The sequence below is a fragment of the Astatotilapia calliptera genome, chromosome 17 (genome assembly GCF_900246225.1).
Source record: "Astatotilapia calliptera chromosome 17, fAstCal1.2, whole genome shotgun sequence".
In the NCBI taxonomy this organism is placed as follows: Eukaryota; Metazoa; Chordata; class Actinopteri; order Cichliformes; family Cichlidae; genus Astatotilapia; species Astatotilapia calliptera.
The window spans coordinates 18,761,207-18,779,763 of NC_039318.1; the positions used below are offsets into that span (position 1 = coordinate 18,761,207).

The 18,557-nt window shown below is 41.4% G+C and overlaps 1 protein-coding gene and 1 non-coding gene across 2 annotated transcripts; both read left to right on the forward strand.

Moving 5' to 3' along the window:
• Positions 1–2,713: 2,713 nt before the first annotated feature.
• Positions 2,714–18,557, forward strand: LOC113009409 (interferon-induced very large GTPase 1-like). Its single transcript, XM_026147683.1, has 9 exons — positions 2,714–2,831; positions 4,252–4,283; positions 4,831–4,936; positions 5,670–5,710; positions 5,888–5,999; positions 6,779–6,813; positions 8,208–8,313; positions 13,534–13,571; positions 13,662–18,557. Exons 1-9 carry the CDS (start codon positions 2,714–2,716, stop codon positions 18,393–18,395), a joined length of 5,322 nt encoding a protein of 1,773 aa, XP_026003468.1. The 3' UTR covers positions 18,396–18,557.
• On the forward strand, positions 8,479–8,550 carry trnae-cuc (transfer RNA glutamic acid (anticodon CUC)). The gene has a single exon. It is a non-coding gene; the product is annotated as a tRNA-Glu (tRNA).

Here is an 18,557-nt window from a genome sequence, read left to right on the forward strand (position 1 = left end):
TCCAGTCGTGTGAGTTTAAAAGCTGGTGGGGTTCAACGGTTTATTTAACACAGTTTGCAAATACCATTCAGAGTACATTCATCTTAATTATTGGTTTTGTGTAAAACATTACAGTGTGGCTGTAGCATAGTGGCACTACGGGAATCCCCCACATGCACCTGCACACATTGTTTCTTTGTTCTGAACCACAGACCACACCCTATCAGCACAATAATCAACTGCATGTGTAAATAACCACCTGCAGTGTCTGGAGAAATGTATCCTCTTTAAGAGCTTTAAAGTCTCTAAAGAACTGAACACTGTAATGATCTGATAGATCTTGAGCCAATTGCATGAAGAGAAAAAGACAAATGTTGATGTGGATGCTCAGTTATGAAGAGCCCACAGTTTCTTCTAAGCCACAACATTTCTGGTAAATGTTATAATGCAGCAATGATATCATACTTTTACTTTTACTTTCATTCACCTCTCACACTACATGACATTGGCTCAAAGCCTGTGGGAAGGCTTTGTCAGGGGCAGATCTCCAGTCAAAGGTCGCTGAACTCTATAAAACAGTGCTGATAAGATTCACTGAGACGCAGCTGCATCTACACAAACTGGACCGAGCTCAGAAACACAAAGGAAAGGTGAGTACGTATTAACTGTGGAACATTTTTGTGTGTGAGTACACGCATGTGTGTGTGTGTGTGTGTCGGTTACTTTCATTCACTGCAAAGCCGAGTTAGCTCTACCAGGGTTAAAAGGTTTAATAAGGATGACAGTGAATCGTGCAGCTGTGATCAGAGAGTTACAAACACTAATCATGGATTCATGGCATGAATTTAAATACATTCTGCTAATTCTGGTCAAATATCCAACTGTATTTAGGCCAGAAATTTGTTGAAGGCAAAAAGTTAAACCCTATATTAATGCGAGCGTATGTCTGTATTTGAGCTTGTCTGTATATTTTGGACTGTGTGTGGATTAAGTCATCAAGGAGGTATGCTGTGTAATCAAGAACAGTTCGAGGAAACTGTGAAAAGCCCCAAACTGCCCTGACATTCATGCCCATGATGAGTGGATGTAAACGTCTGACCACAAAGATATGCACATATTCCCATATTGTGGTTAAAACACCAAATCTGGGAATTTATTTTCTTAAGAACTGTGCTCATCCCTCCAGAAATACTTGGAGAATAAATGCCAACAAGCACTAAACCTGTTCTTGCAGCACATGATCATCCAGCATGTGGTCTAAGATGCTTTATGTTGGGCTTTCCTTTAATTTATCCATCTTATACACATTGTTTTTACTTAGTTTTCTTGTGAAAAACTGTTACCAAACTTTGAACTTTTGAATGAACTTTCATATTTGCTGCTTTCACATTTGATGTGGTTGAGCTTCCTTTTACTGTCAGTTTTGTCTAGTTGACAAGTTTGGTACTCTCCACTCTTTGCTCATCGGTAAAGTCCCTGCTGCCATATTCCTCCATTCTTATGTGGGCTTTCAAAAATATTAGTTTAACATTTTTATACATACAATATAATCAGGAGCAGTTCTAAGGCAAAAGACAGTCGTTAGAGCAGCTGACAGATAACTAGGTAGTTTGGTCTGAGTCCCTGTTCAGATGCAGATGTTTTTTTTTTACATGATAGGAAAATGACTGAGAACTCATTTGTTTCTGTCCACAAACTGAAGGACTGCAGTCAATGCAGGAATCAGCACATTTGTAAAGGTAACAAAGTAGACAGTTAATATATAAAGGAAGAAGAAAAAAACCTTCAAGTCAGAGACAAAAGTTAAAAAAACAAAAACAGGGAAAAAGCCACCTTTTCATTCTTAGTGACCTTAGAGAGGACGCAGTCAAAGCCAGATGTAAAGAAACACTGAAAATGGTTCATATTTACCAAAACACATTATGATGACTTCTGACCACGGATCATTTTTTGTTTAACTTCACAAATCTCAAAAAGCTCAAAAACCTCATGTGCAGTCAAAGGTCTGCAAATATTTGTGACATTCTTTGCAGTTGAAAATCATTCATCACACATCACAAACACAAATCATCACGCACACAGATCACATCACACGTGCGCAGACACAGTGCCAGCATTGTGGATCACAAGACATGTATAGCCTTGTAATTATAGAAGTTAATGTTTTCAATGGAACAAGTGTGTCAGGGGTGATTTGTGAATGAAGGATAGCAGGCAGGGTGAAGGGGTTGGTTCACATGTAGATGGAAAAGAAAACCAAAAGCAGCATGTTCACTCAAGTGTGGTCAGTTTCACTTTGGGGTTGTTTTTAATACAACAACAAAGTGTTAGATTTCAGAAATGCTAATATTATGAAGCTTTTCTTATAATCAGGTGTTTTCACAGTGTGGTACTTCTAATTTTACTAAATTCAGAACCGGTTTTCAGTTTGTGTCACTATGTCTTCTTGTTAGTCTGGGCAACAGTAGCTCTCCGCTGAAATCTGTTTGCTGACCTGCTAAGGTTGCAGTTTATTCTGTATTTGTTTTGGGGAAAAGCACATTAGTTGTTTAAAGTTCATTTCTGCAATCTGCTGCTATGATAAAGTTGTGGTTTTTTTCCTTGATTCAAAATGAAACCAAGATGCAGTTATTTAATTTTCTGTTTTCTGTAATTTTCTGTTTTAATCTCTCTTTTTGAATCATCTCTGATAGATTACACTACTGATCTTCTGCTTGGATGAAAATCCACCGAGATGGAGGAGCTTGAGCAGACAGCAGAAAAGAAAGGAGGAAAAAGAAACCGTAGACTTTGTAGAAAAAGAAGAAAGTGTAAAATCTTCCGTTTGTGTTGCTGTTGCTGTGCCACAGACGGTACTGTGTCATTTACTGTGATCTCTCTGTACACACTGGTGTTCTGCTGCTAGCTGATTTTGTAGTTGATTAATTCATCTTTTAAATAGCACACTCGTTCTGCTTGTAAAACACAAATTAGGCAGGGACCCCGTATAACTAACTGCAGACTGTGCCTGTAGCATTTCTGTAATGAGTGTGTTTTTTTAGGTGAACTAGCTTAACCGTTAGCAAACTAACTATGTGCTTCTGGCTCTGCAGCTGTTTCACCAACACTCCACAGCCCTGCTAAGTGGTGCATATAATAAATGTGACTGTTTTGTAGTTGTAGATGGCAGGTTTAATGTTCCACATTGTTCAAAATAAACTGTCAGCTAACCGGGCTCTTTAGTCAGTGCAGGCCGAAGAAGCCTACTCCTTGTTAGCAATGCCTGAGCCAGTCTTTCCAAGCAGCGAGGAACCCATGCCGGCTTGGAGACCATGATAAGGAAGCATAATTCATTCTTATTCTCAAATTGATTTTCCCACTTTGGAATAAACCCACTGAGAAAAAAACTCAAACATAAACTAGAGACTCCAGCAGCCACCGTTAAAGACATTTTATGGTGAAGAGCTAGCATTGCTAAATACTGACTGTAACATTCATCTGTTTTAATGAATTATTAGATACAACTCAAACTGCTAATGTAGCACACTTAACGTTTTAATTGCTCTTTACAGTCGTAGAAACTGAACATTGATAACTAAATCGCAAGTAAGTGATAAATCATCTGACCTACATTTATATAAAGTCGTTCACTTCATTTATTTTATCTGCTTGATGGAGCCCATGATGGGTTTCCCTCATGAGGACCCAACAGGGCAAAACTGCTGTGGACCCTGTGTCTGCACAACCACTTGGGCCCCATATTCCATGAGATAAATGTGGATTTGTCACACCTACAGTTCCACAATACACCCACATCTACCCACTGTGGGCCTGCACTGGCATGTCTGCTGGATCAGCTTATTTCCCTGACTTCCTATTAAATCCAGATTTGAATGTACAATACTTCATCGTATCTGAAATACCTCATAGTACCATGTTATCCCACAGTTGAGCGGGCTTGTTCACTTCTTCACAATGCGGATCATTTACTTCAGTCTGAGCTCTTGCATTTTGTCTTTTCTCCCTATGCACTTCTTTTTTCTTCTTTCTCACCTTTCTAGCTGGTTGCATTGATTGCTGCCCGTCTGTTTCTGCCAGAGGTCTACTCGTTTCAAAAGGGTGTTCTTCCTTCCCACTGACGCTAGGCGCTGCTCATAGGGGACTGCATAGTGTAATGTGCTTTGAGGCGACTGTTGTTACTTTAAAAGTAACAAACTGAAACATTCAGGACTTAAATGTAGTAATCAAACCTGACATTATGTATAAGTTGTGTTTTTTTTTCTTTTTCCATAGATGAGTTGGATGAAAGTGAAACGACAACAAAGGTAAAATATATATATATATATATATATAATTCTCACATTTAATCGTACAGCTGTCACACATATTCATTTTCTAAGAGTTACATTTCAAGATATACAATACAAACATGTCCATAAGATACATTTTGCTTAAATCTACAAAAACCAATGACAAGCAATTGTTGTTACCCACAATGCCCAGTTCCTTTGCAGATTGATTAACCTCTGCCTATCTTTACTTGCCACAAACCCTAAAATGCTCTGCTCATGTTGCTGACCTGTCAACCAAATTAGCTGTAAATGTCCTTCCAGCTGTTTGTCTTTAGTACCTACTAAAGTACTTACTTTCTGAAACATGTTGCTGCCATCAAATTCAAAATGAGCCTGTATTTTTAGTGAAATACTAAAATGCCTCAGTTTAAACATCAGTTATTTTTTGTGTGGTCTATTAGGAATAAAATATCAGTTTATGGGATTTGCAAATAATTGCATTTCTGTGTACATCCTTACAGTCAAACACTTCAACATTTTATCTCAGATCTAACCTGTTATTTATTACCTGTTTTCTCAGCCTTTATTGAATAAAACTGGTGAAGCTCAGCACCTAGAGCTGAACGTTACAAGCACAGGAAGTGAAACTGAAAATGCATCTGTACCATCTTCCACCAATAATAGAGGTAATCTAATCACGACAGCCTGACCGAGCATTTTAAAATATATTTTTTGGAGTTGTTTGTTGGACATTGGAGTTTAAACATGAAGAAGAATTATTAATCTTATTAAACACAAAAGTGTGCAAAGGAGAGAAGCTCTGAAGGACAGGAGTCCAGCTTGGTCCAATCTGTGTTTCTACAGATATCAAATGTGTAATCTCTACTTACTGTTCCTTCAGTACTTTTAAGTGTTTTTGTTGGCTGCTCTTGGACAATTCTCAGTACATATTTCAAGCTCTGATCTCTAAAAATGCATGTCCCAAAACAACTCGTACATACAGCAGAAAAATGGAAAAAATGTCTTCCTCTGTCATGATTATGAAGAGACATGAAGCTCAGCACAGAGACATATGTGTAAACATTAATTAAAGTTATATTTCTGTATGAAATCCGATGTTTTTACACTACGCTTTACACTAAAGCAACAGCAACAACAAAGTCAAATATCTTTTGCAAGCAGCAAAATAATTTACCTCAGAGTCAGCATACTAATTACTGCCTTCCACACATTGTTATCAGTGTGGTCAGAAAATCTTCTCGGTTTGTTGAACCAATATAAAACTCAGTACTGAGTATTGATCCATGTCCAGTCACTAAGACGGCGTACAACCCCATTTACCATGGACAATATGCAAATAACATGAACAAAGAACAGTTGCCTTGACTGCACAATCATCTTTTCTATGTCCTCTTGCAGTAGAAGAAAAAGTGGAGATCACACGTGAAGTCAGAGGAAAGGTAATGTTTTACCCTTTAATGTTTGTTCATCATTAAAGGACAACGTCTGTGTTCTGAACATAATAACAAGTTCAATTCGATTCAGTTTTATTTATATAGAGCCAAATCACATGTACAGTTTGAATCTCAGACATCGCAGCCAGCAAATAAAGTCATACAAGTGACTTCTTTACTCAGACTGAGCCACAAGACGAAAATGAAGATCAGTCAGAGAAAAGAGAAGACACCGCAACAGGAGGAGGAGAATCTGAAACCTGGACTCCATCACAACCTTTAAACATTGAGAAGGGTAACAATGAAAACTTTACTTCTACAGTAACATGCATTGAGGGAAATAACTATTTTATGCTTTGCTCATTTGCAAAGAAATAAACAGTCTTACAAATCCAACAGATTCAACAGTTCAGATCCAAAAGTGTCTAAACGTCATTCAAAATGAGCGATATCATGTAAAAGCTGTCAGTGTGCACAATAACTGAGCTGGTTCACTTCTAGACACTGACCTTCTTCCAAAACATGGTTTATTAGCAAATACCCAAAAATGTCACTTCCCTTTGTCCTGAAAAGTGACCATGTCCTCAGCACCACCAATCAGAAGATGTAAATCAGATCATGTGACATTTAAACAGGCAATTTATCAGTTTGTTCACACAGTTATAATTTTGTTTGCTAACTTTATGTGCTATTTTGTATCTTAACAACAGTAGTCTTTTGATACATCATATTATTTTACATTACCTTATTTTATATGTGTGTCGTTATTTATTTTAGGCACAGTGTAGTTTGTGAAGCGTAACTTCTGTTAATGGATTATTGCTCATTCTGTTACTGTTTAGCAGTGTGTAAAACGTTTGGCTCCAATCCTTCAGTTGGACGGATTGAAAGTAAAGAGGTCACCTTTGACAGGGGCAGCATCTCGATTAATACATCAATGTATAAATACAACTAAGACTCTTTATATTTAACTGAAGGAGATTCATTTCTTCAAAATAACATATTTTGACACTTGATAAAGCATTTCTTCAATGTTCGATCTTTTAACCTGCCTGTTGTTAACTTACCCTGCAGGAGAGGAGTCAGCGAAGAGCGCAGCTGAAACAGAGGTAAAGATGAAGTCTTTGTATCGTCCCTGTTCACTGTCATAGCAAAATGAACACCAAACTGCTCCTCTAAGTCTACTTATAGCAGTCTACTCTGATGAAAAGAAAGTACACTGTCAATTTTTTTGTTTTACAAATATAATAAAATCATCTGTTCCTTACCAGGTTCTGAAACACAACCTCAGGTGCACAACAAAACATGACAGACTACACAATGTCATCATTTATTTAACAGGAAAAAAAAGCCAAACTGCAGTAGCAGTGTGTTAAAAACTAAGTACACCATCGTCATCAACTGTGACCAAGTTTTGGCAATGTGCAGATCTGGAGCAGTGTGAGAAATGTGTGTTAATACAATCTTCCAAGGAGTGGACATAAATGTCGGACGTGAAATGATCAGAGAAACTGCAAAAGCATGAGAGCTCTTGACTCTACATGCCCCAGTTAGCATACTAAATGTTAACCGTCATGTCAGTAGAAAAGGACTGAACAAATACAGGTTCTTTGGAAGGTCTGCAGGAGAAAGTCTCTATTCTCTCTCTAAAAAAAAGTTTAGATTTGCAAAGCTTCATATGAACAAACCACAAAATATATCTGGAACAATGCACTTCGGACAGATGAGAACAGAGTGGAGATGTGTACCCATAATGCATAAAACCAAACTCAGCATATCACCGCAAACACCTCAAACCAACTGTCTGCACTGTGGTTGAGACGTGATGATTTTGCATCCACAGAAAACCTTACAGTCGCTGAGTCATCCAGGAAGTCTGTATACTAAAGAAGTCAAAAGATATTTTGAACTAAATGTCACACAACAAATCTACAACAGAAAGGCTGAAAAAGAAAAGAACAAATGTGTTGAAATTGTCCAGTGAAAGACCAGACCTCAACCCAACTGATATTCTGTGGTGGGAGTTTAAGAGAGCTGTGCAAAAATAAACGACCACAAATCTCAAAGAATTGAAGCAACGATGTGAAAGAGTGATCACTTCAAGTTATTGCTGCTAAAAGTGGTTCTGCAGTTTACTTAATCCTGGGGTGGACTGGTTTATCTTACGTAGTTTTTCACAAACTGCTTCATTTTGGTTCAGTCTTTGTTGAATACTGACAGGGAGCAACAAGTTACGATACATGTGTGAGATGTTTATCAATATGTTTTATTCTCTAATGCTTAAAATTTTATTTGTGAAGAAAGTAATTTCTAGCCATAACAGCTGAGGTTAAATAACAAGAATTTGATGAGATAAATTAAGTTTTCAGTTATCGAGTGGTTAACACTGTCATTTGAGAGCGAGAAAGACCTTGATTTCACAAAAAATCAAGAGCTTGTCATCATTTTGTTATAAAGGTCGGTGGCTCTACCTGCACGCTAAGTTAAAATATCTGTTTTTTAGAGCTACACTATGAATGAAGACATACAGTCAAAGAGTAATGACACTGCAGCACCAGCAGAAAACTCTATAATCAAGATTCAAGCGACATCTGAAGCCAATAAGAAGGGTAATATTTTCTATTTGAACTTTGATCATACACAATAGCAAAACATATACATATCTCACACACACACACACACACACACACACACACACATACATATATATATATATATATATATATATATATATATATATATATATATATATATATATATATATATATATATATTCCCTGGTGGTCTAGTGGTTAGGATTCGGCGCTCTCACCGCCGCGGCCCGGGTTCGATTCCCGGTCAGGGAACCAAAGCAGCTGGATAGCGTAGTGGTTAGACTACACGCCTTTGGAACAGAGGATCGCAAGTTCGATTCCTGCCTGGGGCGTCTGTATCCAGTAAGGGTCCTAAGGCTAGACCCCCTATGCTAAGCGAGCCTACCGCAGACATGAGCGAGACAGGAACCAGGGCACCCTGACGAAAAGTGGGATGAGGGACCTATGGATTCTTCGATACCCAACATCCACAATGACGGCGAAACAACTAGTAGCTCAGTGTTCCAACATTCGAAAGAAGGGACTGCTCTCACAGCTAGAGATTGACGAGGTACAACACAAATGCTACGGCAAGGAGGAGTCAGGACGCCAGGTCAGGGGGGAGATATCATCACCCCCACCCGAAATTGGGTACATAGCCCCAAGTGCGATAGGAGTGCGAGAGGAACTGACCTGAAAAATAGGATCATGGCCAAGCTTGAAACCTGGATCCCCCGTAGCCGGTTACCAAGATTACGTGAAGTACCCTCAGAAGGTCTGCTAGATGATGTTAATGCAGCACTACGGGCAATACCTACAACCACGATTACCGACACTAACAAGCTGATCTACAATACGGCAACAGTGATCAGTGAGATGCTTGGCTACAAGTTGAACAGCCACAAGGGGCAGTACCCTCCATGGAGAAGGAGGCTAGAGGGCAACATCAAAGTAGCACGGAGGGAGGTTAGCCAACTAACGGAGTTGCAGAAAGGTGCGACAAATAAGGTGCCTAAGAAATACAGCAAGCTGTCCATACCTGAGGCCTTGGAAACTGCCAAGCAAAGACTCACAGCCTTGGCCAGCCGCCAGATAGATAGAAGGCAGGAGAATAAACCAGCTGTTCTCCACAGAACCAGCAAAGGTGTACTCTCAGTGGCAAGGGAACAATAAGAGAACAGCACCACCAAGGCTGGAGACGGAGCAATACTGGAAGAGCATATGGGAGAAGGATGCAAACCATAATGGCAATGCTCAGTGGCTAGAGGATCTGAGGGCTGACCACAGCGACCTCCCTGAACAGGGTCCAGTAACCATCACAGTGGCAGATATCCAAGAAAGGGTCTCCAGTATGAAGAGTTGGACAGCACCAGGGCCCGACATGGTTCACGCCTACTGGCTGAAGAAGCTGACTGCACTCCACGAGTGTCTGGCAGCACAAATGAACCAGCTGCTAGTTAACGAGAGACACCCGGAATGGCTAACCGAAGGCCGGACGGTCCTGATCCCCAAGGACCCCAAGAAGGGACCGGTGCCCTCCAACTACCGACCAATAACCTGCCTCAGTACTACATGGAAGCTCCTGTCAGGCATCATATCGGCTAAGATGAACAGGCACATGGGTCAATACATGAGCGGGACACAGAAAGGGATTGGCAAGAATACCAGAGGCGCAAAACACCAGCTACTGGTAGACAGAACAATCAGCCGAGACTGCAAGACCAGACTGACCAACCTGTGCACTGCCTGGATTGATTACAAGAAGGCCTATGACTCAATGCCCCACAGCTGGATACTGGAATGCCTAGAATTGTACAAGATCAATGGGACCCTAAGAGCCTTCATCAGGAACTCAATGGGGATGTGGCGTACAACACTAGAGGCCAACTCCAAGCCCATAGCACAAGTCACCATCAAGTGCGGGATCTACCAAGGAGATGCTCTGTCCCCACTGCTGTTCTGCATAGGCCTGAACCCCCTCAGTGAGATCATTAACAAGACTGGCTACGGATACCGACTACGGAACGGAGCAGTTGTCAGCCACCTCCTGTACATGGATGACATCAAGCTGTATGCCAAGAGTGAACGAGACATCGATTCACTGATCCACACTACCAGGCTATACAGCAATGACATTGGAATGTCGTTCGGACTGGAGAAGTGTAGTCGGATGGTAACACAGAGAGGGAAGGTAGTCAGAACTGAGGGGATTGAACTACCAGAAGGCAACATTGCAGACATAGAGGACAGTTACAAGTACTTGGGGATCCCACAAGCGAATGGGAACCAGGAAGAGGCCGCTAGAAAAGCTGCAAACACCAAGTACCTGCAGAGGGTCAGGCAAGTCCTGAGGAGTCAGCTGAATGGTAAGAACAAGATCCGGGCCATCAACACGTACGCCCTGCCCGTGATCAGGTACCCTGCTGGGGTAATAGGCTGGCCAAAGGAGGAGATAGAAGCCACTGACATAAAGACAAGAAAGCTCCTTACCATGCATGGAGGGTTTCACCCCAAGTCCAGCACCCTGAGGCTGTACGCTAAGCGGAAGGAAGGGGGCCGGGGACTGGTGAGTGTCAGCACCACAGTCCAGGATGAGACAACGAACATCCAAGAATACATTGGGAAGATGGCCCCAACTGACCGAGTGCTCAGTGAATACCTCAGGCAGCAGAAACCCAAGAAAGAGGAGGGAGACAAGGAACCATCATGGAAGGACAGGCCCCTGCACGGTATGTACCACCGGCAGATAGAGGAGGTGGCTGATATCCAGAAATCCTACCAGTGGCTGGACAAAGCGGGACTGAAAGACAGCACAGAGGGACTAATCATGGCAGCACAAGATCCATAGAGACTGGGGTCTATCACACCAGGCAAGACCCCAGGTGCAGGCTGTGTAAAGATGCCCCAGAGACAATCCAGCACATAACAGCAGGGTGCAAGATGCTAGCAGGCAAGGCATACATGGAACGCCATAACCAAGTGGCCGGCATAGTGTACAGGAACATCTGTGCCGAGTATAACCTGGAAGTCCTGAGGTCAAAATGGGAGATGCCCCCAAGGGTGGTGGAGAATGACCGAGCTAAGATCCTGTGGGACTTCCAGATACAGACGGACAAAATGGTGGTGGCTAACCAACCGGACATAGTGGTGGTAGACAAACAGAAGAAGACGGCCGTAGTGATCAATGTAGCGGTTCCGAATGACAGCAATATCAGGAAGAAGGAACACGAGAAGCTGGAGAAATACCAAGGGCTCAGAGAAGAGCTCGAGAGGATGTGGAGGGTGAAGGTAACGGTGGTCCCCGTGGTAATCGGAGCACTAGGTGTGGTGACTCCCAAGCTAGGCGAGTGGCTCCAGCAGATCCCGGGAATAACATCGGAGATCTCTGTCCAGAAGACCGCAGTCCTGGGAACAGCTAAGATACTGCGCAGGACCCTCAAGCTCCCAGGCCTCTGGTAGAGGACCCGAGCTTGAAGGATAAACCTGGGTGTTTTTGTTTTATATATATATATATATATATATTAGGGGTGCAACGATATTCGTATCGATATTGAACCGTTCGATACAGTGCTTTCGGTTCGGTACGCATATGTATCGAACAATACAACATTTGTAATTTATTTTATCAACTTTCCTTCTGACGATGCTGTCTGTGTTGAGCGCTCAGTGAATCTGCGTTCGACTACTCCGCCTAGGCTGCACTGTCGAGCGCAGATCCACTGAGCGCTCAACACAGACAGCATCGTCAGAAGGAAGAGCGCAGGGCACCTCCCCCACCCTCATTCAGATGTGGTGTTTGGAATTATTTTGGTTTTCATGTGGCGTATGACCCTGAAGGTAAGCGAGTCATGGACTAAAGTAAAACAGTATGTTGGATGTGCCACACAATGCTCAATTACATGGGTGGGAACTAGTGTGTTAGCGCAGTTAGCTCGTTAATGTGTTGGCCGTCTAGCCCCATGCACGGGGCGATCGGCGGTAGCTCGTTAACGGAGATTTGCCGTGTTGTGGCGTCAACGAGATTAACCTGAAAGCACTAGTGGGAACACAATGAACACATTTACGCCGACATCATCCTAGTGCAAAGACAAAAACAACAAGCATGCTACTAACTTTAGCCGAGTCATTTAGACAGCTGTTAGCACATGATTCTCCTTATGCTGCTGAGAATATAGCCCAGAAGAAGCGGATAGTATAGCTTTTATTTTGGAAAGAGACATTTCTCTGTAATAAACTCTCTTTTCCAAAGATGAGTGATTCCTCAATCAGATACAGGGCTCGCAATATCGCCAGCCCGACGTCCCGGAGCTAGCGATTTTTCCAGTCGGGCTATTGTAGGAAGAAAAATATATGTCAATGCTTTTGCATTCTTTCGGAAATGTAGCTGGGTAATTATGTCATTGGCATCGTTGAGCCACTGTCAATATGTGACATATTGAAATCGCGTTTGAATTTGCGCTTGTTTTTTTGCTTTCACTTTGCAATCGTGCGAACTGTGTATAGAGAGCGACAGCACTGATCTGTGAGTGATGATAATTTGTGCACCAATTCCTCTGACATCGTCTTATTAATCGTTAGCTTACTATGCAAACATGACAAGTGAAATCTCCCGCAGCAAGCTTAAACATGTGAGAGGTTGATCGCGCAGAGAATCGCTGAGCTTATGTGAGTGAGTGTGTAAAAGCATTTCAGTTCTGCTGAGCCAAATAAGACAGGTCAGGGTGAAGAAGTGACAGCCAAAGAAAAGCTTACAACAAAACGGAGAAGTTATGACAAATCAGACTATAAGGCAAAAAGAAAGTGCAGCTTTATGGTTTCATGGACAAAATAATTTCTGTGGCTGCAATATGACGAGCTAAATAACCAGGGCTGCACATAAGTGGTCCGCAGGTGCGCATTCGCTGTCAAAATAACAAACACGTACAAGGGTTAGGGTTAAATTTAAAAACTGTACTTTTGAGTTAAAATATATATTTATAATTTTAATAAATGACAAATTAAGAAGGCATGAACATTTTTTTTGTATCGAAAAAATATCGAACCGTGACACCAAAGTATCGAACCGAACCGAACCGTGAATTTTGTGTATCGTTGCACCCCTAATATATATATATATATATATATATATATATATATATATATATATATATATATATATATATATACGTGTGTGTGTGTGTGTGTGTGTGTGTGTGTGTGTATACAGAAATGTGCTGATTCCAACTTGCTTGGTTCTGCTTCATTGATATCCCGCAGGAACGTCAGATAATGACGCGAGTGAAAATGAAGAGGAGGTAGGAGAATAAACATTTCTATCAAATGATCGAAATGAATATTTGGTTTGTTCTTTAATGTGACAAGATATTTTAATTTCATTCTCACAGAAGAAGTCATGCCATCGACAATTTGAGACACTGCTCAGCAGACTTCATCTTCAAGACAAACTCCAACTCAAGTTTTCAGTAGAAGATTTTTTTCAAATACGCCCACCTATAAAACTGCACCACATCACATCTGAGAAAGATCTAGCTCAGATGTTTCTCTACAGACTGATGATGTTAGACTACAGGGCCAGATGTATTCTTGTAAGAACAGACAGTCTTGAGATGGCCTATTTAAATCCCACGGTGTCTGAAATCACTGAGACGGATGACGGTGATTTAGAGGCTTTATTGAGAACAAGCGTAGACACACATGAGAAAGAACAGACTCCTCTGCATCCAATGGATGTTCAGATGGCAGTATATCACTGCTCAGACAGCTTCCTTAAACAGATCATAATTGCAAAGCTCGCTCAGTGTCAGTATGCCTTACCTTTGCTTGTTCCTGACCCAGTATCAAAGGAGATTGTGTGTCCTTTGTGGACATTCAGACAAATAACAAAAAGCTGGAAGGTAACTCAAATCGAACCTGACTCACAAATTGTCACCATGAAGAACATCCCAGTCTACAAAGCTCAGACACCCTTGGTGTCATTTTTCCGCCTGGGTTCTTTGTCAGTGTCTAAATCTCAGCTGATGAACACTTTGCTCAACGATCGTCACAGCACCTTCTTCCACAGAAACTGCTTAGGAAGCATCAAGTCTCGCCATCTGATGGATGGTGTGGCAGAGATTGCCTGGTACTGTCCTGCTGGAAAACCCAATGATGCCTTCAATGACTGCATTGCCTTTTGTAATCTTCATGGTGATGCGCTGTCACTTCAAGAACAGTGTGAAATATTGATTGAAAAATCCTCCATCAATATTTTTCTTGTTGAAACTCTGCAGAAAAACAAAGAAAGTAGTTCTTTCATAGCAACTCTTTTTAAGTCCAAGAAGTCGCTCATTTGTGTCACTGTTGATGACTGCTATGATGTTAAGACAAAAAATGGAAAATACATTATCGGGCTCAAAGATAAAAACCAAGCGGATGTATCTGAACAGCTGAAAAAGATAATTAGAGAAGTTTTATCTTCTCCAGATGGTTCCAACTTGAAGCCATTTTTCCATCTTGAAACCATGGCTGAGCTCTCTGGAACCAGAGTGGATGAAAGTGACCCAGCCTGTCAAAGAGGGAAATCTGCTGCTTTGCAAATAATGAATCTGCTCACAAAAGACAACATGGATGTCTCGAAGATCAAAGATGAATTTCTTGCTGTTCAAGGGCAGCTCTGGTGTGACTGGTGCAAAATACACAAACAGCTGTTTCATCTTAGAGGAGAAATTGAAAAGGAGAGAAGTCAAAAGCAACAAGAACTGATGAGAATCCGTCAGAAACAATGTGCTGCTTCCTGCAGTAAACTGATGGAGCTGTTCATTGGAAGCCTCTCATCATTGCCACCAATAGACAAAGAATATTTCCTAAAATGGACTCAGATCTTAATAGATGCGCTCTCCACAAATTATCTTTCTTTGATTCTCAGAAGTTACAATACAACATGGTCTGAGGTCTTGGTTTTGAAAAGCAAACATGACAAATCAGATTTGCTATTGAGAAAACAGGCTGAGCTCGAAGGCATCTCCAAAAAACTGCAGTCTGCATCTTTTGGCTTGGAGCACATCTTCAGGGAAATGGGACAGCTCTATGAAGCCCATAGAGAAATACAGCAGGAGAGAAACAACACTGACTGGTCTAAATATCCTGAGCTGGCTGCACAGTTGATGATATCAGGATATCCAATGGAGCTGATGGATGGAGATGCAGGTCACGTGCCTTTAACGTGGATCTCCAGTCTTTTAGAGGAAGTCATCAAGAAACTGGGTGACCAGAGAGTTTTTGTGTTGTCAGTTTTAGGCCTACAAAGCAGTGGAAAATCAACAATGCTGAACACCATGTTTGGTTTGCAGTTTGCAGTAAGTGCTGGCAGGTGCACCAAAGGTGCCTTTATGCAACTGCTCAAAGTATCAGAGGAGATGCAGAAAGACTTTCAGACCGACTATGTTCTAGTGGTGGACACTGAAGGACTCTGTGCTCTTGAGTTGGAAGGTAATGCCACTCCTCACCATGACAATGAACTGGCAACATTTGTTGTTGGTCTGGGAAACTTGACATTGATCAACATCTTTGGAGAGAATCCATCTGAGATGCAGGACATTCTGCAGATTGTTGTTCAGGCTTTCATGAGGATGAAGAAAGTTCATCTTTCTCCCAGTTGTGTGTTTGTTCACCAGAATGTTACAGATGTGGCAGCAGCAGAGAAAAACATGGATGGAAAGAGACGCCTGCAGGAAAAACTGGACCAGATGACCAAGCTAGCAGCTGAAGAGGAGGTTTGCGATGCAGAGTGCTTCAGTGATGTCATTGAATTTGATGTGCAAAAAGATGTGAAATACTGTGCCCAGCTATGGGAGGGCAGTCCACCCATGGCTCCTCCAAATCCAGGTTACAGTGAGAGCATCCAAGAACTAAAGGACGTCATCCTGTCTAAAGCTTCAAAGTCTGCTGGAATCACACTCTCTCAGTTCAAGACCAAAGTTGAGGACCTGTGGAATGCCCTTCTGAATGAAAGCTTTGTTTTCAGTTTTAAAAACACACTTGAAATCGCAGTATACAGAAAACTTGAGGTTCAGTATGGGAACTGGACCTGGGCCCTTAGAAGCAAGATGTTGACCACTGAAGAACAGCTTCATAACAGAATTGAAAATGGTGATCTTGACAAGGTTGAGAAGAAGTATCTTTTGGAGGAAACAAGCAAAACATTTAAAGAAATTAGGAAAGCGATAAAAACATACTTTGAGAGTGACAAGGATAAAGAAATGTTGACTCAGTGGAGAGGACGATTTGAAATCAAAATCAGTGAGTTTTATGATGAGCAGGTGAGCAGATTAAAAACAAAACTTGATGGAGTTATCCTCCAGAAGAAAGCATGTAAACAGTTGGATGATGATAAGACAGGCTTTGAGAACAAGCTGCTACAGAAGAGCAAAGAGCTCGCTCAGCAACTGAAGGATAAAGTCAGAGATGAAGAAGAGCTTAACAAACAGTTCAACTCTGTTTGGAGCGGCTGGATTACTGAATTAACAGCAGATACTAAAACAGTTGTAGACGTCAACTTGGAAGAAGATTATTGTACTATTCTTCAAGAACTCGGTTTTGAACTGGCTTTTGTAGATGAATCAAAAAGACGTGGGAGATACAAGAAAATATCTGAGATTGGTGATTATTCAGACTACCTGAAGACAAGTGGACCAAAATTTCTGGGGACTGTGGTAGATCTTTACAAAAAATATGCTTTCAGCAGTTCTTTCTCATTTAAAGAACAACAACAAATCAGATCGCTCATTGAAAAAGCTGAAAACGAGTCCCTTGGTGCACTGAAAAGTAAACCTGTAGTAACAAGAGGCTACACACCAACTTACTTGCATGAACTTGCCAAACATGTGAAAGATGAAGTCGAGAAATTTGTGTCAGAAAGGAAATTTGCTTTGAAGAAGGATTTTACAGTTGATCTCTTGCTGTATGTGTTCGACAGAGCAGAGACTTGGCTTCTCGAGTCCCATAAAAAATTCAAAATGAGGAATGATCCACTCACATATTTAGAAAGCAAGGAAGCACAGTTCTCCACAGTTTTTAGAAGCTTTTGCAAAGGAAACTCATCTGCTGTTGTCCTTGGAGAACTGATCTGTGAAAAGCTGAAAGCTTCCACTGTTGAGGCTCTCTACAACAGGACTGCCATTGATCTGGCTGACCAGATGAAGTGCAATTTCCCAGCATTCAGTGGCAACACTCTGGACTTGGAAAAACATATACTGAAGTCCCTCGCTGAGAAAGAAGTCTTTGATGATTTCATCACCTACATCAAGAACCCAAGGAAACATACAAAAGCTTTTATCGCAGCAGCAGTAGAGAAATACATCTTCAAAGATCACAAGGATGAAGCCATGAATTTACTTGAGAAAAACGTTCTTGACATCAACTCACTTGTTAGTCAAGCTTTATTTACTGCAACACATAAAGTCCAAACTCAGGGAGGAGAGGCAGACAGGTGGCTGAAGGAGTTTTCCAGTGCGCTAAATGATAAGCTTACTCTGGATCCCATTTGTTCTCAAAACTTCAGTGACATAAATGATTTTAACTTTCTGAAGGGAGAGATAGAGAAAGGATTTGCTGCCATCATTGTGCAGATGAGCACCATGTCACTGGAAAACTTGAAGGAATCCAGACTGAAGCCGGATGAAATCCTCACAGATCAGCTGTGTAAGCGTTGCTGGGTAAAGTGTCCATTCTGTTCCGCTGTTTGTATCAACACTATTGACGATCACAGTCCCGATGACCACAGCGTCCCTTTCCATCGACCTAATGGGATCCAAGGATGGCACTACAAAGGCACAGAGGAGTTGTGCATCACTTTCTGCACAACAAACGTTTCGAGCGAAGGCAGGTTTTACCCTCATCATGATTCAGAGGAAAGCATTCCTTATAAACAATACAGAACTGCTGGCTCAAAGTATGCCACATGGAGAATCACTCCCGATGGGTCGAGACTATCGTACTGGAAATGGTTTGTGTGCCGATTTCAAAACACACTGGAAGAGCACTATAATCTAAAATTCCAGGGCAGAGGAGAGATTCCTGATGACTGGAAAAAAATCTCTAAAGAGGAAGCCATTAAAAGCCTTGATGAAATGTACTGCTAACTCAAACAAACTGAAGCCCTGGGCTAAATTATCTTTTCTTTTCACCTCAAAAACCCACCTAATATCTGAATTAACCACTGAAAAATTTTGTTTTAGGATTAATCAAGATTCTTACAACTAACCGGTGACAGTTGGTCAGGGGGTTTGCAGCATAAACAAACG

Bases quoted from the DNA above. Each gene is read 5' to 3' on its own strand.
- LOC113009409 (XM_026147683.1), top strand. From the start codon at position 2,714: ATGGAGGAGCTTGAGCAGACAGCAGAAAAGAAAGGAGGAAAAAGAAAC. The intron at 4,284-4,830 runs GTAAAATATATA...CTGTTTTCTCAG, and splicing joins AAAGTGAAACGACAACAAAG to CCTTTATTGAATAAAACTGG. The intron at 6,000-6,778 runs GTAACAATGAAA...CTTACCCTGCAG, and splicing joins ACCTTTAAACATTGAGAAGG to GAGAGGAGTCAGCGAAGAGC.